General features: G+C 35.4%; 1 protein-coding gene and 1 pseudogene across 1 annotated transcript; both read left to right on the top strand.

Annotated features, from left to right (window-relative positions):
• Window positions 1-3919: 3919 nt before the first annotated feature.
• LOC130711560 (subtilisin-like protease SBT1.7) lies at window positions 3920-6228 on the top strand (annotated as a pseudogene).
• A 10923-nt stretch (window positions 6229-17151) lies between these two features.
• LOC130727668 (receptor protein-tyrosine kinase CEPR1) lies at window positions 17152-20668 on the top strand. The gene is made up of 2 exons (XM_057578867.1): window positions 17152-19854; window positions 20123-20668. The coding sequence occupies exons 1-2, from the start codon at window positions 17169-17171 to the stop codon at window positions 20515-20517; spliced, it is 3081 nt and encodes a 1026-aa protein (XP_057434850.1). The 5' UTR covers window positions 17152-17168; the 3' UTR covers window positions 20518-20668.
• Window positions 20669-22347: the final 1679 nt, after the last annotated feature.

Genomic DNA, 22347 nt, shown 5'->3' with positions numbered 1-22347 from the left:
GCCCTGATTACGACATGGACGACCATGAAAAGAGCAGGAGATCTTAAATTTTAGCAGCCTCGACAACAACCATGGTGGATTGCAGAACCAATTATACAAAATCACCCTACTTCATTGCAATTTCTTCAAATGAAAGCCCTTTGTTTTTATCATTGTTCTTGAGATTCCATATATTTACTTCTTCACACGAATGTTTATTCAATCCCTAATATTGTCACTCCAGAATTTGAGAAGATAAGTTTCAAACCCTCTTTCATAGATTTATGGCACTGGATTCCCAATGTTCAAAGATAGGAGATATACTCCAATTTTCGGTGGAAACATGGTTACAGAGGAAAGGCGGAAGTAGAGTATGTGTGGGAGAAAATAATTGATTTGAAAAGTTAATGGTGTGGGGCTTGATGAGGCCAGGTGTCATTTTATGATTGAAGAACAGCACCAACAGCACAAATGGAACTGCACTTAAGTTTTTCCCTTTGTAAAAAACAAACATATTAAGAAGTGTAATTAATTTTGTTAACTTTTAGAAAAATAACATTTGTTTTCCTACTTTACCCTTTATAATATATTTTATCTCTCCCCATTTATTCTTTTTGTAAGGGTATTGTTTGAAAAAACATCAATTAATGCTTTCTTGAACTTCTAAGTGAACAATTATTTTGAAACAATTTTTTTTTCTAAAGTGGACAGTTATTTTGAAACAGATGGAGTATATTTTATAGATTTATCCTATAATTAATTTAACAGATAGTATCAATAATAAATAAAACTTTCAAATATCTAGAAATTAATTTTGACAATAGAGAATATAATGAATTCTAACATTTATACATGAACATCCAAACACCCAGAGAAAAAAAATCAATAGCTCTTTTTATGTTCCGTATGTAACAAAAAAGAGAGGCTCAATAGCCTTTTTATTTGTCAAGCCAAGCTCAATGGTATATTTGGACCATAAAATATTACAGGCCAATCACACAGCATTATCACTTGCATTGGGCCTACAGTTTTAAGCTCTCTTTCTTTTTCCTACAAGTTCATGAGTGCAGTGGACTAAAGAATCACAGAAATGTATAAGGAAGAAGCTTGCGTGCATGGTGTTAAGAACTGCAGTTCTCTGCACTGCAACACTTACAGCTTTAAGACCCACCAGGAGAGTTGTGGTTCAACAGCTTGAGGATGCTGAGCCTTGTAAATTGGTTGGAATTGTTATCAGCAAAGATGGAAATGGAAAGAAAATAGAATTGAACGACAAATAAAGTTTCGACAATTGATTCTAAAAGTCTGAATCAATTCTGGAGAAAAACTTCTCGGGGTAGCATTTGAGTGACAAAATTGATTCGGAGGAAAAATAAGTTGTTGGAACATGAATTTTGGATCACCAATGGGAAGCGCCACCTTCATTAGTTAGCTATAGATTGTAATTTGTAAGTAATTAGATTTTGTAGGAAAAAGGGAACAATGTAAGATATTAGCAAATCATGTCAAAATATTATTGGGTATAGTAATTTTTCATAATTACTCTTTTGAGAGTTACGAGAGAATATTTATTACTAGTGATTGCGGTTTTAGTGCCCATTTAACCAACTAGGTGGCCCTCAATGTGTTGGGGTAGTTTGGGAGGCGTGATGAATAAGCTCTCTATTTTATTTCTACCTCTCTCATTGAGGTGTGAGTCTAATGCGTGTGAAATGATTATTATTGAAACATAAATTACACTTACTTCATACCTTATTGAGAGAGGAGGAAGATGAAGTGGAAGAAAGAAGAAGAAGAAAAAGACCATAAGTGATTAAAGAGAACCTTGAAGATCTAAAATTGGAGTGAAAATTCTGACAATTATTGTCATGTGGGCTTGCTACTTTGTAAAAAATATTTCAAAAATGATTTATGATGTTATGAGGACTATTTCAAATCAAAAGAAACTTTAAGGACAAAAAGTGTGATTTTTTTAGTGATCATTTTAAATTTGAGTAGATAAATTAGATGCCAAAACACCAACTCAAAATTAGAAATAAAAATACAAATGGCCCTGCCCCCTTTGTTTTACTTATTATTTAAATAAAATAAAATAATATAGTATAAATAAAACAATATATAATATAATATAATATAACATAATACTACCTCAGTTCCTATTTAATTGCCCAGAGAGAGAAGAAGCACACATATCAAGTAGTGCAATTAATTTTGTTAATTTTCAGAAAAATATTATTTATTTTCCTATTTCACCATTTAGAATGTATTTTATCTTTCCTCGTTTATTGTTATTGTAAGGGCATTTTTTGGGAAAATATCATTTAATGCTCTTTTGAAACTCTAAGTTGACAGATATATAAGAATAAATTTTTTTCTTCAAAGTGGATAGTTAATAAGGAACAGAGGTAGTATCATATAATATCATATCATTGTGGAAAGATGTTTTGAAGATATTTAATTAAACTTTTGACTTGTTAAGTTCACTTAATTATTTATTATAAAATACATAAAAAAAATGATACAATAAATATTCCAAGTTTGAAAAAAATATCAATTTATAAATACCAATATTTTTATATAACATTATTATCAAGTATTAATTCAATGATAATATAAATAAGTAATACTCCATCCGTTTCAAAATGATTTTTGTTTAAGGTTTTGACACAAAGAGTAAGGTAACAATAATTGATAGTATAATGTTATTAAAATACTCATATTTAATTTTACTAGTACCATGTGTAACTATTAAATCCTACTTGGAAATAGAAGAATGTAGTTGATAGAGAAGAGTTGTGGCTAATTAATACTCCCTCCGTTCCTATTTAACTGTCCGGGAAGAGAAGAAACACACATATTAAGGAGTGCAATTAATTTTGTTGGTTTTCATAAAAGTATTGTTTGTTTTTCATTTTTACCCTTTAGATTGCATTTTATTTTTCTTCATTTATTGTTTCTACAAGGGTATTACTTGGAAAAACATCAATTAATGCTCTCTTGAAATTATAAGTGAACAGATATATAGGAACACAATATTTCCTTCAAAGTGGACAGTTAAATAGGAACGGAGGGAGTATGAAAGATGATAAGTGAGAGAAAATTTATTAAATGATGGTATAGGTGAAAAAAATTAGCCAAAAATGCATTGAGTTTCTTAAGCAACAAACATTTTATAATATTGAAAGAAGGTCCAAAACAACAATTTTTCCAAAACGGAGGGAGTAATTACTAGTGTATTGAGAATATCTTTCTTAGTGGTAGAACTTGTGCTCTTATCCTTACAAAAGGCTGACAACATTAATTGGTAATTAATGTTAATGTTAATTCCAATTGTTTGTGATATTAATACTAATTATGAAGAAAATTAATTACTAATTAATGATTTCTTATTCTACGTTGAAAAATTTCACAGAACATTAAGTGTTTTGTGGAAAAACATGAACACACATAATGACATAAAGAAAAACGTTAAACCTTCACATAACTCGCGCACTGCATCACACCTTGGTCAACCATGTAACGCTCCATTGAGGCAAGTAAATTGTGTTTTTGTAGTGTGCAATAGACAATGGTCATTTTTTTTCCAACTATACCACCTATCAAATCTTTTATTTTCTCGCTTTTTCCTTCCTATCTTGTTTTTTCTTCACTCAATTTTCACTTTTTAATGAGTGTTAATAAAACTTTACCCAAGATTTAATGTCCATTGAACCGCTCTTCCATTTTTTGCGCTTGTCTACATGCAACTAACTAGAAAACCGCTAATCAATTACTTTTTCTTTTCTCAGTTCCCCCTTTTTTCCACACTTCCACCTTGGCGCATTAATTAATTCCCAAGACACATTTACGAATTACGAACTTTGCATCAACAATGAGCCCTTTATAAAGCCAAGTTCTCTATTTCATTTCTCGCACAGTCTCACTACAATCTATTGTTATCATGCAGACGCTTAAGAAACTTCTCTCTGTGATCACTCTCTCTATTTTATTTATTGTTCTCTGTGATGTGTCTCTTGCAAGAAAGGTGAAGATGATGGAGAACCATAACCAGAAGAGTACTTACATAGTACATGCTGCCAAATCCCAAATGCCAAAAAGCTTCGGTCACCATTCAGCTTGGTTCGAATTGACTTTGAAGTCGGTATCAGACTCAGCAAAAATGATCTACACTTACGACAAAGCGATTTATGGATTCTCAACAAGGTTAACACCCGAGGAAGCCCATTTTTTGCAAAGCCGAAACGAGATTCTAAAGGTGCTACCAGATAAAATCTACAAGCTCCACACAACCTGAACCCCATTATTCCTCGGGCTTGATAAAATCACTGCGGGCATGTTCACCGAGTCCAACATAGGATCTAGTGATGTCATCATTGGAGTCCTCGATACTGGCGTTTGGCCCGAGAGCAAGAGCTTCGACGACACCGGTTATGGACCCATTCCTAGCACCTGGAAAGGGAAATGCGAGGAAGGTACCAATTTCACACCCGCCAACTGCAACAAGAAATTGATCGGAGCCAGGTTCTACAAAAATGGCCTCGAGGCCTTGGTGGGCCCACTTGATGAATCCACAATTTCTCTCTCGTCGCGTGACGATGATGGCCACGGCAGCCACACTGCTAGTACTGCTGCAGGCTCTCCAGTGCAAAATGCGAGCCTCTTCGATTACGCTGCCGGAACAGCTCGTGGAATGGCCCCACGCGCTAGAGTCGCTGTCTACAAGGTTTGTTGGAATGATGGTTGTACTGTTTCTGACATATTGGCTGCGATCAACCAAGCTATCACCGACAACGTGAATGTCCTTTCCTTATCGATCGGAGGGGAAGTGCTCGATTATGATGCTGACAACCTCGCAATTGGAGCTTTTTCGGCAATGGAGCATGGAATTGTTGTGTCTTGCTCCGCCGGAAACACAGGTCCTGATCCTACTTCTCTCAACAATGTGGCACCTTGGCTTATCACTGTGGGAGCTGGCACACTTGATCGAGACTTCCCCGCATACGTTAGCCTTGGAAATGGACATAAATATTTTGGGGTGTCCCTTTACAATGGCAAGAAATTGCCTGATAAACGCATTCTGTTCATATACGCGGGGAACGTGAGCATAGAAGGAGTAACTGAAACGCGTCCCGAGTTTTGTATGGTAGGAAGCTTGTCGCCACAAAAAGTCAAGGGAAAGGTCGTGATGTGTGATCGTGGAAACAACCCTAGGGCGGAGAAAGCAGAGGTGGTGAAATCCGCAGGCGGTTTGGGAATGGTGTTGGCCAACAACCCGAATGAAGGGGAGGATTTGACATCGGATCCCTATGATTTTCCAGCAAACTTAGTGGGTGCGAAAGCCGGTGAAGCCATTAAGCAGTACTTGTTTTCTGATCCAAAACCGACAGCAACAATTGTGTTTGAGGGAACAAAAGTAGGGATCGAGCCGTCCCCTGTTGTGGCGGCATTCAGCTCTAGAGGCCCCAATTCTATCAGCCCAAATGTATTGAAGCCTGATTTGATTGCACCAGGCGTCAACATCTTAGCTGCATTTACCAGGAACGCAGGTCCCACTAATCTGGATTCGGATGAAAGGCGTGTTGATTTCAATATCATCTCTGGCACGTCCATGTCATGTCCTCACGTGAGTGGTATCGCAGCACTGATCAAGTCAGTTCATCCAGATTGGAGCCCAGCTGCCATTCGATCCGCGCTAATGACAACTGCATATTCGACTTACAAGAACGATATCCCATTGTTGGACAGTGCAACCGGAAAACCAGCAACGCCATTTGATTTCGGTGCAGGACACGTGGACCCCGTCCCTGCGCTTAATCCCGGGCTTATTTATGATTTGACGGCAGATGATTATCTGAATTTTCTATGTTCATTAAACTACACATCTGACAGAATTGAACTCGTGGCGAAGAGAAAATATCAGTGTGACGGAAAGGAACACTACTTTAACTACCCTTCATTTGCTGTGATTTTTAAAGCTGGTAACAATTTAGCGCAGGTTAAGCACATGAGGACTCTCACTAATGTGGGTGTCGCAGGAACGTACAAGGTATCAGTTAAGACAAATATCCCAGATCTCAAAATCATAGTTGAGCCAGAAGTGTTGAGTTTTAGAGAAAATGAGAAAAAACATATACAATTACATTCGCCGCATCGAGTGTGAAGCCACATAAAACTCAAGGTTTTGGACGTTTAGAATGGTCTAATGGAAAGAACGTTGTTGGAAGTCCAATTGTATTCAGTTGGGAGTGAGTGAAAGCTCGGTGAAGCTTGACCAAAGCCTCTTCACTAAGTGAAGGAAGAGTGTGTTTGGTTTGCTAATGGTTATAGAATAGTACTCCTACATTATTTAAATTAGATAAAAAAACATATTGTAATTATTTGTGTGGAGATTAATGAAAACTAACTTTCCTCCTGTAACAAAAAAAAAAAAGATTAATGAAAGCTCTGAAAGGGGGAAAAAGTTTGGTTTCATTATAGCATTATACTTCTATCATAATATTCATATATTAATATTAATAGTTAATACTAACTATTTTTCGATTATTTCTCCAAACAATTAAGTTTTGAATAATACATATCATTAATTACACATCACATAAAAAAATTGTAGCTTCACTGAAAACAAAAAGATACAATTCATTATAATGGACACAATCCATATTTTTATCAAAATAGAATTACAAATATTTAATTTTCTTATAAGAAAATTACAAATACTATTATATAGTAAAAATTGGTACCTTTAAGTCGATATGTAATAATTTATTGTGTCTTGACTATAAGGTTATTAAAATTTTAATAATTATATTTTTTGAAATGAAAATTTTAATAATTTCAACCATTAATATTTTAGTATTAAAAATAAATATTTTTCCGATCAATATTTATTATTCCATAATACTCCTAGAGTTATTGTTATTTATTATTGTTGGTTTTTAGTCATTTTAATTTTTAACATGTAATTTTGTAGTATATTAATTATTTACATTTAATTAAAATCTATATATATAAGTAAAGCACACTTGAACCATTACATTAAATACATTAGTAAATATTACATGTATTATAATGCATTAAGTAATAAAAAATTTATCTTTGTAATAAATATATTAAATAATAAGATTAAAAACTGAAAAAAAATTTTATTAACTACCTACATTAAATATTCACAAAAATACCTATATTAAATAATAATAGTTATAATTTTAAAAAATAACTTGAGTTGACAAATATTAAGAATTAAAATTAATTAATTATAAATAATATTTATAATTAATTAATTAAGATGAAATAGAATTAAAATTAATAAATATTAGTTATTAAGTAATTATTGATAGTTAAAATTATCATAGAGTAATTTTTCTATTTAACTACATATATGATGATAAATAAATTAAATATATTAAAAAATAAGTTAATTAAATTAGGAGATATATATTAAATATGTTATGCATGTCATGTTAGTTATAAAAAATAATAGAATAATTAAATTAAATTTATTTGTCAAAATAGTTTAATTTTAAAAATTTTGGTCGATAATAGTTATAATTTTAATTTAAAATATGTTTTCTAATAATATCTAATATGATTTTATAACTTCCTCTGAGGTTTATCATTGTTGCACTCATCTACAATAAACTAAAAATGTAGTATGAAATGAAGTATTTAATAAACTTCCTAAAGGAAATTATATTTGATATAGCTACAATATTTCTTCATTGATAAAAAAATAACAATCATTCTTAACCAACTTTCGTTTGCACCTAATTATGGTACACGAGTTTATGAACTTTTTTAACTAAGTTCTTATAATTTATTTGTGTTAACCACATGTATCATCTACTGAAGGAATCATGTTCTACTCAAGTGTATCATAAAGTGCATTCCTTAAGGAAGGAATCTCAAAGATCCAAAGAGTTAATTTTAAAAATTGTAATAGACATTCGTTAGGTTGAACGATTTGTTATTTCAAATTGTCTTATGAGGTTTTATAATTCTTTACTTTCTATAAAACTATAAAAATTTATCGAATAAGTTGAACATATAATCACCAAATAAGTTGAAAATTATTTTTATTAAAGAAACATAAAATATAAAATATGTGCTTTAATATACTAAAAAATTAACTCAAGAGGGTAGCTCAGTTGGCAACGCAGGCTGAGTGTGTGTGAAGAGCCCTCGGGTTTGATCCCCACATAATAAACTATAGGGGAGGGATGAAGAACCTTAATTATGACTAAATCTCGAATCTGTCGCTATATCTAAAGGGTGACCGGTACCTAATGTTTATAAAAAAAAATCTAGAAAATTAGTGCACAATTTTTTTTATTGAGCTTAATTAATGTAATTACATTACATATGTTTATCATATTCTTAATTATCTACTCTTCAATAATTTTTCATATTACATAAACTATTTTTACAAATAATAGACACATAACTTAAAAACAAACCCGTGCAACGCACGGGTTTAATTTCTAGTACTTAGTAATACACTAGCTATAAAATATTACATTAATTTCTAATTAATGTTGTTATTAATGAATATGGCAAGCCATTTTTATTTTTTTGACCACAGTATAAAAGTTATGTTAGTTTAGTTATAACCATAAATGATCATTAATAAATAAGTATTATTATTATTATTATTATTAAATTTCACTTATTATTATTTTTATTTAAAATATTTTTGTTATTTTCAAGGTCAAGTCAACTCTACTTTTATACACATATATATACTATTTTTTATAATATTTATATATTAAATGTAGCTTTTAATATCTGCTCAATATATATATATATATATGTGTGTATATATATATACTCTTTTTCATAATATTTATATATTAAATATATTATTTATTCAAGTCTATTTTACTTTTCATTAAAAATTATTTTTAAATAAATATAAAATATTTTGTTGGTACAACGAAAAGATAAATTTAATTCTTAATATACGTTTACCAATTATGATCTCTGTATCCACAACCATACAAGGGATAGAGAAAGAAGACATGAAACCCATAAAAACGGCAATGGATCCACAACCATAGAAACTTTCCCAAGTCGTCCATGTCCTTCGAGAGGTTGCCACGGTCCTTTCATGGTTTCTACCACTCTCTGGAGCTCCGCTCAATCAATCCAAGCCCAAGGACCCCTCCTCCATGAAGCCCAACCTCCCTTGCTCTATTTTGGTGCAAAAATGAGAGGAATTTCGAAGAGAAATGGAGAGATACTCACAAAAAACGTGTTCTGCCTCTTAAATAGAAGTTGAATTTGTCAAAATGGTGCTAAGCGCCCTTGTTCCTTCCCCTTTGGGTTTTCTCCACCGCCTTTGGCCCTTTGGCGCTAAGTGCCATGGTCTTTAAGCCGAAATGGTGCTAAGTAGAGATGGCAAAAAAACTCAAAACCGACCCGACTCGAAATTTCGGGCGAAACCCGATTTCTTTGGGTTTGGGTTGAGTTTCACCCGAATTTTAAAACATGTTTGAGTTCGGGTGTGAGATTGATTAAACCCGCACCCAAACCAGAATGTCTGGTTGTTGTTGTTGTTGTTGTTTGTTTGTTTGTTTGTTGAAGACTTCAACTGGGAAGTTTAATTAAAAAAATATTGAAGAATAAAGTTTAATTAGACATTTAGAATTGAGATGTTTATGAATTCATGAATTATGTTATTTATCAGCTTATGTTCATGAACTATAATGTATTCTTTGTATTGGAAAGATAATGAGGTTTAATCAGATTATGCTCATGTTCTCTAATGTACATGTTGTTTTCGGGTCGGGTTTTTGAGCTTTTTGCGGGTTCAGTTCTCACATCGGGTTTTGGGTTTGAGTTTGAGTACCCGAAACCCAAGGTTTGGATTTGGGTTTAACTTTTGCACTCATATTGGGTTTGGGTTTGGGTTCGGGTTTGAGTGTTAAGTTCAGGTTCGGGTGTGGGAATGGTCAAACCCGCACCCATGAGGCCCGTTGCCAACCCTAGTGCTAAGCATCAAGCCTTCAAATCTTCATTTTCTTCATTCCAACTTTGATCTTCCTTGAATTTATTCCCTACATCAAAACTTCAAGTTAGAACATAAAATTGATGATATTTACACTAGGGGGCATATCATGTGAGAGGAGTGGTTTATGGTAAGATATGAGAGCACTTAAAAATAGCCATTAGATACACATAAACAGCTCAGATTAGATTTCAATTTTAAATCCTCGCGTGACTGTATTCGCATCTCGTTGTGTGCCTGTATCTGTTCCGTAACCCTCTCGTGCACCAAATCGCCACTTTCTTCTCGACAATTCAGATCTGAATAGAGGAACAAAAAAGAGAATAATCTAGTTTGATTTGTATTGTGGGTGTAAAGGCTTGGAGTGGAAAATAAAAACCATTGAAACTGGGAACAAGATAAAGAAGAAAACAAATAGAAAATACAATTTCTATTTGAAATTGATCCCAGTAACCCAATCTCAATCTCATCAAACCGTGCCTCGTCCTCACTGTTGCACACTACATCAACTCCTTCTCCAGAAACGTAGATCCTCTTATTCTTTGTCTCACATAATTTTTTCTTTCACTCGTTATATTAGAATTAGGATTTGAGGTGGAATTTCAATTATTTTCAAAGATCTTGATTATTGCTGGGTATCTGGATTCTTTTTCGATTTCTCCTCTACTGCTTCACTCTCTTATTGCATTTGCTTGCCAATTTTGACCATTTGATTTTGATGTGTATGACTATGAAGTTGGGTTGAGACTTGAGAGAGTGGGAGACGAAGGAGAATATGGAGCATCAGGAAAATATGGTCACGTGCCCGGTTTATTTAAATCAAGAATTCTGAAACGCATAAAATAATCAAAGGGCTGTAATTTAATGTTCTCACCTCTCACAATAACACACTCCTCTCACCTGATATGCCCCATTTACATTATTTCTAAGATAAAACTAAGTATTTACTAAATTATCTAGTTTGGGGATAAAATGATGAGTAAGAAAGCATACAAACAAGTGATATCGAAATATACATATTAATGACACTTATCAGCTCACAAACAAGTGAATGGCTAAGAACACCAGCTACATAACAACCTAGCAAAAGTTAAATATCATCACTACTACCCAATCCATATTTCTATAAATACATGCTTGGTTACTTTTTGAGTTAAACATTATTATAATTGATATATTTTATTCTTCTAGACATAGAGAATTCTTTCATAAATCCTCTAATGACTTAAGTGTCGGGATATCATTTGCAAGTATTTCATTTGTTGTTGACTCTCAGCACCACTGAGTCATCAATCGCTCTCACCATTGCTTTGGATAGAAAAACCTCTTTGCTCAGGTTATAGAAGGAAAAAAAAAACATGAAAGATCCAACATTTTTTTTAAAAGAAACTACATATAAAATGAAAAAACCCTTAGTGGCTTCACTCGACTGATCAAACATCAAAGTATATTTTTCCCTTTTGTTGACAAAACACATCAAATTGTGTTCATGATGATAATATGAACTATTGGGCAAGAATGGGATCCAACATAGTCTGGGTCTCTCTTTTATTATTTAGGTCCCAAAGGAAGGGTACGGGTTTCAGCCTATAACAGAGAGAAGGAAACTCCAACCCAAAATCCTTAAACCAATGGCTTTTACTATTAAAAAAAAAAGCTATAAGCCAACAGACCCAACAAAGTGTACAAAGCGCAACCTAATCCAAAACTATAATTTCCTATAGCGGTTGGATTTTGGTGTGTGGATAAGCCTTGGGACACGGCAAAGACAATACAGGAATAGTGAAACTTAGTAGTTAAGTTTCATGATAAATTTTATTTTCATGTGATCTATCCTCTCCTCATAAAAAAGAAAAGAATTTTAATTTTCTAGAAACCAAGAATGCTCAATAATCTTCCCTCACGTGACCCTTTTCATCTGGTCTTGAGAAGCATGCTACTCTACATCTAAGTAGAGAAGTCAAAGGCTATGTTGGGATGTCAAGTGTGAGTAAGAAGTCTCACATTGAATGATTAAGTGTTGAGTACTTTATAGGTGAGAAGACTCATATACCTAATGTCTTAAAGTTTTGGGTGAAAGATATGATGTCTAGTCCACTTGTGATTTGCTCATGTTAGTCCAATGTGGATGATCCCCTTAAGTTTTATCCTCTTGTGGCCCAACAGGCAACAGGCTAGCAGACAAGTTACTCTATTTCTTCACAGACTTGATAAGCTTGGAAAAATTAATTTCAGGAAAAAAGAAATTGTGAGTAAGAGAAAAAGTATGTTGATGACTTGATGCAATCATGCTAATAGAGAGACGCCCACACCAATTTTGATAAAAAGAATTAATGTAATATTTGACTTGATATTTAAGTCCATACATTCTCATTGGATCCTACCTCTTTAGTTCTCATGGGCTAGGGTGAAGGTGACAAATGTTCTCCACGATTTGGAGATTTACTAGCAAAGTTTGGATTGTACATGGATGTAGACTTAATTTAGAGTGTTACAAACAAATGTTGTATAGTGGTAAGTAATTAGTTAGACTTTCATTAAGTATGAGAGCACAAGTTTTAATATTAAAAAAGATATTAATTTGTTGGAAAAAACATGCAACCGTTTTTTGAATGAGTGACAGCATTTGTAAAAAAAAGTACGTGTTTAAATTTCTCCCTCTGTTTGCTTCTATTGCATTTTTAGCTGACTTTTGTAATCCATATATAGAGGAGCTCTTAGTTTGTTTTGTTTTGACGCTTGTAGCTCTTGTTTCTAAGGGTGTATTTGTAAGCTAGTTAAATTTTCTAAGGATGAGACTTATGAAAAACTCTTTCCATTTGCTTGAGAGATTCTGAAAAGGGGGAGAGGTTTGAGAAATTTCTTAGATTTGTGAAGTTCTCATAAACTAGTGGGTTTAAAGAAATTTGAAAACAATGGAAGGGTTTACGCCCTACCTCCTCACTTGCCCTTCCCTCCCCTTTCAAAGTCTTCATTTTTTCTCACTCAAAAACTCACAAACACACCCTAAAAGAAAATGGCATGTATTATTTATGATATGAGTAAATCCTCCCCTCCCCTTTTTTATTCAGTTGTTTCAATCATATTATGTATTGGGTTGGACACCCCTTCTACTCACTTATAATATCATGCATAGGGAAAAAACCCAAGAGCATGTATTCCATCACTGTTATTTCCATATTTGTTTGTAGAAATTTATTTTTTAGGCTTGATGCTATCACTAGCACATACTCATATATCAACGCACATTCACATATATATATTTATAGATATGCACTCGCATTTGTAGCCACAAAAGAGATTGGAATTATCTGACAAAGAATACCATTATTATAGTTTCATTTACGAAGATATATATTCTATCATTCTATGTAAGCAGAAGCATTACAAGTATCTCTCTCCATTACAATACATATTTAACCCAATATTTTAATAAATTTTATCAAAATAAAATTACAAATATACTATATTTTCTTACATGAATTATCACGTATTAAAAAAATATTTAATTTAGTTTTTTTTTCACAACCATTAAAGGCATGACGCATGAATCAGGATTGTCATCATATCATGTGTGGAGAAATTTATAATTTCGCACATTAAAAAGAAGTGATTAATCACTAACACACCAAATATTGCCAGTTCCCATCAGGTAACTTATGATTCATTCTTATATACCATCGAAAATAATTATTTACCCAAAAACATACCATCAAAACTAAAGAAAATCAGCATTTTTTGTTGGAATATTTTGCCACTACGTGTTAGGACGCGGCCTTCCGCAGCATGAAAACTCAGCAAATCTAGAATATGTATGTGGACTGTTTGTCCAAAAAAACAAAAGAATATGTCTAGTGTGGCCATTATTAAGTTTTTGTATTTAAAATATTTGACATGTTAATAAATGAGTGTTTAGTTTAAGTGGTACTGAATTTTCTTTAAATAAGATCTCAAATTTAAGTATTGTATATACAAACAAAACCCTTTGAATGAATTAATTTTATCAAGATGACAATATTTTAAGCTCAAACATGATTACAATACTCAGTTGTAGACCATCCGCATTGCAATAAGCAGAATATTGAAATGCAGAGTTATCCATCCCTAATGGCTGTCTAATTGACACAAAAGCATAACCATTTTTTTTTTCTTTTTAAGAGAAAAAAATAATTGGCACCTCCAAAGAAATTGTGGGTCATCCCTGAAAGTGCAAAGCAAGATTAAAGCAACTTATAAGGAATTGTCATGTTAGCATTTTTGCTAATATCCCTCTTTGCCAAATCAACACTGCTTTTGGAGAGTGGGCATCTTTGCTTGCCATTTGCAATTCCATCATTGAGCACTCATCATACAGAGATTCCCACTCACAATGGGCTCATCAACCCCTTTTGGGCTTTCATTGAAGGGCCCACTACTATTCAATATTTTAGGGGAATTACTTTTTACATATAAACTTTTTAATATATACACACACTAATCGCATTTTGGATATTTATTTGAATTTTAAAGAAACCAGAATATGCAAATAATAAAAATAAGTTTGCAAAAAGCAATTTTCATTTTTCTAACCGTAACTTTTTAATATATACACACACACACTCGTTTTAATATATACACACTAATGCTGATTTTGATTCACTGAGGCTGACCATTTAGTACATCTCGACCATTACTTAAAGTAAGAGCTAGAACTAGATCATTATCCTAATGAACAAGATCAATGCGGACAACCAGGCAGACATTTGACACCTTCACGAGTCTAAGCACGATTGACATTCCAACCCGAGAGCGTTCGTTAAAATACATGGTTGACATCATACACAATGTTTGAGCACGACCACCATAGGACCTTCCCAACAACACTTAAACAGAGTGTGTGGTCAATCCCATGTAACAAGCCCACGTACCATGAACAGAAGACGACTCTCGACATTGGCTACGTTCATACTCAAGTAGGGAGACAACAACATAATGAGTTGGGACTAGTGTATTCACCATTATATTCATCAAAACTAATCAAAAGGGCATTCGTTGACTTACACGAGAAGCTAACCTAACCAAAAACCATTCAAATGCTTGCTTCCAAATGGGAATGTATACAAATTGAATATATAACTACCTATATCTTAAAATTTTAACAGATGCACTTATGATATAAAGTATGAGTATGACACTAAATCTTTGAAGTATGTTTTTCTTTGAGCAAGTGCTTTCATACATTCGAATGACTCTTGAAAATTCATTGATAACTCAGAATATCATTGATAACTCCATGCTTTTGAATGAGGTTTCATAATTTCATCAAAATCAGCCCCCCTCCAGAAAATGGGAACCAAGCTGATACTTTTTTTCTTACTCTCTTTCAATCATAAACATACTTTCAACTTGTTAAGATAGGACAAGAAGAATACAGTAAGAAAAGACAAGAGAAGACCTTATCTTAGCATCTTTAGCTCTCCACTTTCAATTGTAAAATTCTGAGATAAAAGTAACACAGAAAACCTTTCTGTGACTTTAACCAAGACCCAAAGGATGGTTTGGCGGCTCAGTTCATCTTTATCTTAACAACAAATTAAAGAGGTAGTATAGAAATCCATGCATGCAATGCAAATCTCTTCTTGTCCTCATTCTTTTTCACAAAATACATTAGGATACTATAATGCATTAGCTTTGCCAACGATAGACTTAATTATACAATAGACTTTATAGGATGCGAAAAAAGAAAGAGAGAAAGGAAAGCACACAAAGGAGCATGCACTTAAACGTGTATAAGCACGGTCCTCTGTATATTTGATTAAAAATAGAATATAGTCCCTACCATCCCTTTTGCTATAAACTATTCCAAACACAATCCAACCTATCAGGATTTACATTTCTCAGTGAATATGAAATTCGAAAGAAGATAAAGAATATTTCGACAAAAGAAAAAATAGAAACATGAGAGAAGCAGAGAGAAATTGATGAATGATTATACGTGATTATTTTTTTTATTTTTCATTCCATAATTATTTTAAATTGATAAATGATTATACGTGGTTGGTACTCCTCATGTCCCCAAGCTCTACCACTTGAGGAAATTGTACGTACCACGTACATGATTACACGAAGATGCACATATATTGCTCTATCTTCTCATTTCTTTTGAGATACAAAATAAAAAAAAAAAAAGTATACAAAAATGGAATCTAGGGTCACAAAATATCTAAGTCATTATACATTGAGAATATTTAGTATGTAGCAAAGTAAGTGGAATTCACTATACGAATTAGATATTGGATGATGCTGTGGAAAATATTAAATATTGATGAGTATAAGTAAGAAATAAGTGGAATTTACCATGCAAGACAACAGCAACAACGTTTTCACCTTCAACTCATATCTTTGAATATGTGGAATTTTCCTCTCTACTAATTAGATGTTTCTATTTATATATTAAACTATGTTTAACTAAGGAAGAGTTTTCATCAAACTTTTAGTGTGTTCAAATACAATATAAGTATCCGTTGTACTATTTTATATGCAATATTCTATGACCTTTCAAAAAAAAATATAATAGTTAAAACTAAAATAGAAGTATTTTTTTCTCAATTCATAAAAAGAGTTTCATTCATGTTTTACTTTGAAGTGAGTGCTAACGTACATTTGCACATGTATCCAAACATAAACATTATTTGTCATATGTATCAACCTTAGATTCCCATAATAGGGAAGAGCATCCTTAAAGAAGTTTGAAGTAACATATAGTTAAAATACACACTAATGAGAATAATTAATAGAGAACAATATTGTTTTTTCAATACATTTTAATGGTGTTAAATTTGTTAAAAGCCATTTAAAAAATAAAACAGAAAAAAAAGGTTCGTTCATGAGCACCTGTAATGCATTTGTTCGTTCATATCTAGCTATTATTGAGGTCAGATATCTCTTTATATTTGGCTAGGCTGGGAATCCTTGAGAAAGAGATTTTGATCACATCAGCTGGTAGAAGAAAAATATTATTTTCTTCCAAAGCACATAAAAAAGGTCCTGTTCTGTGAAACATACAGTGATCAGGATCAGATGCATTTTTATTCTACATCCTGTACAGGAGGATATATGAGTATAAAGTATACTCTGCATTAATGTTATTCTCTACATGAGCTAGTGGTAGTGGAGTATAAATGTAAAGCCTCTTTCCCAAAGATAGATGTTCACAATTCACTTCACCCACCCAGTAGTACTACAACAACAAGAACCTGCTTTTTCATCACCAAGCCTTTGTCACCCCAAAGTGATCCACTCAACCATTCCATCTTATATACATCTCTTTCTCATCTCAACGTTTATACTAACCACAAACATCATAACCTCTATCTCCTTCCCCTCTATCCCCTCCTCTCTCAGAATGAGTCATTCATTCTTCGTCTCTGTTATTATTGGAGTCATCATTTCCATGACTAGCATATCACATGTTATGAGCAGTACCAACCAGTCTCAGTTTTTTTCTCTGATGAAGGAGTCTCTATCAGGGAACTTCCCTCTGGATTGGGATTACAGAGTTGGGAAACCATTCTGCAACTTCACAGGAGTTGCCTGCAACAGCAAAGGTGATGTTATCAATCTAGACTTTTCAGGCTGGTCACTTTCAGGGAACTTCCCTTCAGATTTCTGCTCTTACCTTCCAGAGCTGAGAGTTCTTAAACTCAGCCATACCAGGTTCAAGTTCCCTGCACACAGCATAGTCAACTGTTCCCACTTGGAAGTGCTTGACATGAATCACATGTTTCAGACCACCACACTCCCCAACTTCTCTCCTTTGAAATCTCTCAGGATTCTTGACCTATCCTACAACCTCTTCACTGGTGAATTCCCCATGTCAGTTTTCAACCTGACAACTCTGGAGGTGCTCAACTTCAATGAAAACCAAGGCTTCAAATTCTGGCAGCTCCCAGCAAGATTTGACAGGCTGCAAAATCTCAAAACCATGGTGCTGACAACATGCATGTTGCATGGCCAAATCCCAGCATCCATAGGAAACATGACTTCTCTTATTGATCTTGAATTGAGTGGGAATTTCCTCTCAGGGAAAATTCCCGCAGAGCTTGGATTGCTGAAGAACTTGCAACTGCTTGAGCTTTACTATAACTACCATCTAGTTGGGAACATACCAGAGGAGCTGGGAAATCTCACTGAGCTCATAGACCTGGACATGTCGGTGAACAAGCTGACAGGGACCATCCCAGAATCCATATGTCGCCTTCCCAAGCTTCAAGTTCTGCAGCTTTACAACAACAGCCTCTCAGGAGAAATCCCAGGTGCGATTGAGAACTCAACAGCCTTGAGCACCCTATCTCTCTACGACAACTTCCTGGGAGGACATATTCCCAAGAAGCTGGGACAGTTCTCAGGAATGGTGGTTCTGGACCTGTCTGAAAACAGATTGACTGGTCCATTGCCAACAGAAGTTTGCAAAGGAGGTAAGCTGCAATACTTCCTTGTCTTGGATAACATGTTTTCTGGTGAGATACCAGAGAGTTATGCAAACTGCATGCAGCTGTTGAGGTTTAGAGTCAGCAATAACCGTTTGGAGGGCACAGTTCCCAAGGGACTCCTTGGTCTACCATACGTTTCAATCATTGATTTGAGTAGTAATAATTTGACTGGTCCAATTCCCGAGATTAATGGGAACTCTAGAAACTTGTCTGAACTGTTCCTACAGAGGAACAAGATATCAGGACTCATACCTCATACAATCTCTAGAGCTTTTAGCCTTGTCAAGATTGATTTCAGCTATAATCTTCTCTCAGGTCCAATCCCTTCTGAGATTGGCAACCTGGGAAGGCTGAATTTACTCATGTTACAAGGGAACAAGCTGAGTTCTTCAATCCCAAGTTCACTCTCCTCCTTGAAGTCCCTCAACCTTCTTGATCTCTCCAACAACCTCTTAACTGGGACCATCCCTGAAAGCCTCGCTGTGCTGCTACCCAATTCCATTAACTTCTCTCAAAATTTGCTTTCTGGTCCAATTCCTCCCAAGTTAATCAAAGGGGGTTTAATTGAAAGCTTTTCAGGCAATCCAGGTTTGTGTGTGCTGCCAGTATATGCTAATTCATCTGATCAAAAGTTCCCCCTATGTTCACACGCCAACAAGAGCAAGAGGATAAACACCATCTGGGTAGCTGGGGTATCAGTGGTTTTGATCTTTATTGGAGCTGTCTTGTTCCTCAAACGTAGGTGCAGCAAGGACACAGCTGTTATGGAACATGAGGACACACTGTCTTCTTCATTCTTCTCTTATGATGTTAAGAGCTTTCACAAGGTTACTTTCGACCAAAGGGAGATCGTTGAATCCATGGTGGATAAGAACATCCTGGGGCATGGAGGGTCTGGCACAGTGTACAAGATTGAGCTGAGAAGCGGTGATATTGTTGCAGTCAAGAGGCTTTGGAGTAGAAAATCCAAGGATTCAACTCCAGAGGATCGGTTGTTTGTGGACAAGGCATTGAAAGCTGAGGTGGAGACACTGGGGAGTATAAGACACAAGAACATAGTCAAACTCTACTGCTGCTTCACCAGTTTGGACTGCAGCTTGTTGGTCTATGAATACATGCCAAATGGTACTCTATGGGATTCTCTGCACAAAGGTTGGGTCCTTTTGGATTGGCCTACTCGTTATAGAATTGCACTGGGGATTGCACAGGGTCTAGCATACCTCCACCATGATTTGGTTTTTCCCATCATTCATAGAGATATCAAGTCAACTAACATCCTATTGGATGTTGATTACCAGCCCAAAGTTGCAGACTTTGGGATCGCCAAGGTTTTGCAAGCAAGAAGCGGGAAGGATTCCACAACAACTGTTATTGCAGGAACATATGGTTACTTGGCCCCAGGTAATTATTTCTATAACCAAACTATAAAGTATATCATTCATATCTGGAGAAATAATTCAATTTACTCTATTACTATCATTTGTTTTTAGAAAACGATAAATGTTTATTTCAATATAGAGTAATTGTTTACAACAATCAGTCTTTAAGTACTGATATATCTATCTGTTGCACACACAAATAATCAGTGTCATGTGGTATTGTGGTAACTCCCCTATCATCTAGTATCTTTGATTAATATTTATTCAACTTGTTTTCATGACTGTTACAGAATATGCATATTCACCAAGGCCCACCACCAAGTGTGATGTGTACAGTTTTGGGGTGATTTTGATGGAGTTGTTGACTGGGAAGAAGCCTGTTGGGGCAGAATTTGGAGAGAACAGAAACATAGTCTTTTGGGTTTCAAACAAAGTAGAAGGCAAGGATGGGGCTAGACCAAGTGAGGCACTTGATCCAAGACTATCATGTTCATGGAAGGATGACATGATTAAAGTGCTGCGGATTGCCATTCGCTGCACCTACAAAGCCCCAGCTAGTAGACCAACCATGAAAGAGGTTGTTCAGCTTCTGATTGAGGCAGAGCCACGAAATTCTGATTCTTGCAAGTTGTCAACCAAAGATGCATCAAATGTCACTATAATAAAGAAGCCATTTGAATTGTAATTAACTAAGTAGCATAAAGGGGTGAGAGGGAGCATAAGACAACTTAGATAAACAGTCTCTCTTGAGATAACTGAGAGGCTCACTGTATAGTAGAGAACAAACTACTATAATCTTTTTTCTAGACAAGCAAATATGTAGATTTTATCTTTGACTCTGGTTCTTTTTACTATTGCTACCTGATATATACTATTTTGACTTTTGTAAAAAATTGAAATCACTTTGTGGACTGTCCCGCCCAAAATGAACAATAAACTATTGAAGATAGCCATGGCGGGAAGTGCGACACAACGAGCTTCATTGCCCTCCCTTAGATGATGGACCCACAAGCCAGCTGGAAGATTCCTTTGGATTTGTCTTATATGTACAGGGATTTGGGCCCTGATTGTCAGGCCCACATTTAGGAAAAGTCCATGTCATGACTTCACCCTCTATAAAAGGGAAGGTCATCAGCTTGTACAACTTAACCTTTAAAAAACATTTAATGAGAATATTCCTTTTGTGATATTTTTAGTACTCTGCTAGGGTTTACTTTCTGTCAGTTTCCGACGTCAGATCTCCCTAGTACAGAACATTGGCGCCGTCTGTGGGTCTTACTTTGATCTACTACTTGACATAGAGGGTGCGTTTTAAGATCCATGGAAACTCGTTCATGTGGTGTGGGTCGCCGCGATCATCGCCGGAGGGGTGGTCGTCACGGCGGCCGCGGCGGTGGACGGTACAACAACCGCGAAGTACCTCAAGAGCCGGAGCAGGAGGCTTCTTCGGCGGGGGTTCACTCGGTGGCGCAGTCACCGGTCTCGTTGGTGAATGCAGCTCCAGGAAGACCTTCAGATCAGATAGCTAGATCAGATCCAGGAGTCAGGCGACGATCAGCGCCGCCTGAGTACGTAAATCTGGATGACCTCAAAACCAGCGTTCCGAGAAAAGTGCCAGAGGTGGTGACGGGAATCACTCCGGCGGCCTTGCAACAAATGTTGGACACTTTGCAAAAAGTACAAAGCCAGAACGAGCAGTTGCAAGCCCAGGTACAGTACTTAACTCAACGACAAGACTATAAGCAAGAACAACGGCTCGAGGCCGAAGACGTTGTTGAATTCCAGCCTTTTGTTCCCGCCATCACACGGGTGGGCATACCAAAACATCTGCAAACGATGGCATTGGACGCCTTTTCAGGCGACTCAGACCCTATGGAACACTTGCGTTATTTTAACACGAAAATGGTTATTGGAGGAGCAACAGATGAGGTGAAGTGTAGGTTGTTACCATCAACATTCAAGGGGATGGCGATGCAATGGTTCATCCGTCAACCGCCCTTCTCCATTGACAATTTTACTGATTTGTCCACAAAGTTCTTAACTCAATTCTCCGCCAATAAAACTACCAAGGCAACCATGTTTGATCTTATCAGCATACATCAACAGCCAGGGGAGAAGCTCAAGAGTTACATGGCGCGATTTAGTAAAATGGCGGTTCAACTGGAGGAGGACAATCCGGATGTTTGCTTGGCGTCTTTCAAAAATGGTCTTCGTGCGGGTGACTTGAATCGGGACTTGACGAGGCGACCGGCAAAAGACATGATGGACCTTTGTGCTCGTGTTCAGGAATTCATATTAATTGAGCAGGATGATCAGAAAAAACAAGAAAGAGAGGAAGGACGCAAGCAAGCCCATTCCGGCTGGGTTTCGCAGGATAAACCTAAGGCAGGGAAGGAAACCAGGGTAGCACAAACCCCCCGTGTACCAAGACCGGGACCATATCAAAACTCCAAACCAGGATTTCAAAATACATGGCACCGTAATTCTCAAGGTCCCGCTGCAGCCACAACTGGTC

This window comes from Lotus japonicus, chromosome 1 (assembly GCF_012489685.1).
Source record: "Lotus japonicus ecotype B-129 chromosome 1, LjGifu_v1.2".
Taxonomy (NCBI): Eukaryota; Viridiplantae; Streptophyta; class Magnoliopsida; order Fabales; family Fabaceae; genus Lotus; species Lotus japonicus.
The sequence above is the reverse complement of the archived record's forward strand: the minus strand, read 5'-3'. Positions and strand labels throughout refer to the sequence as shown.

What these genes read in the sequence shown, in the direction of transcription:
- LOC130727668 (XM_057578867.1), top strand. Translation starts at nt 17,169, where the DNA reads ATGTTCACAATTCACTTCACCCACCCAGTAGTACTACAACAACAAGAA. An exon ending in ATATGGTTACTTGGCCCCAG is followed by an intron (nt 19,855 to 20,122) that starts GTAATTATTTCT and finishes TGACTGTTACAG; the next exon opens with AATATGCATATTCACCAAGG.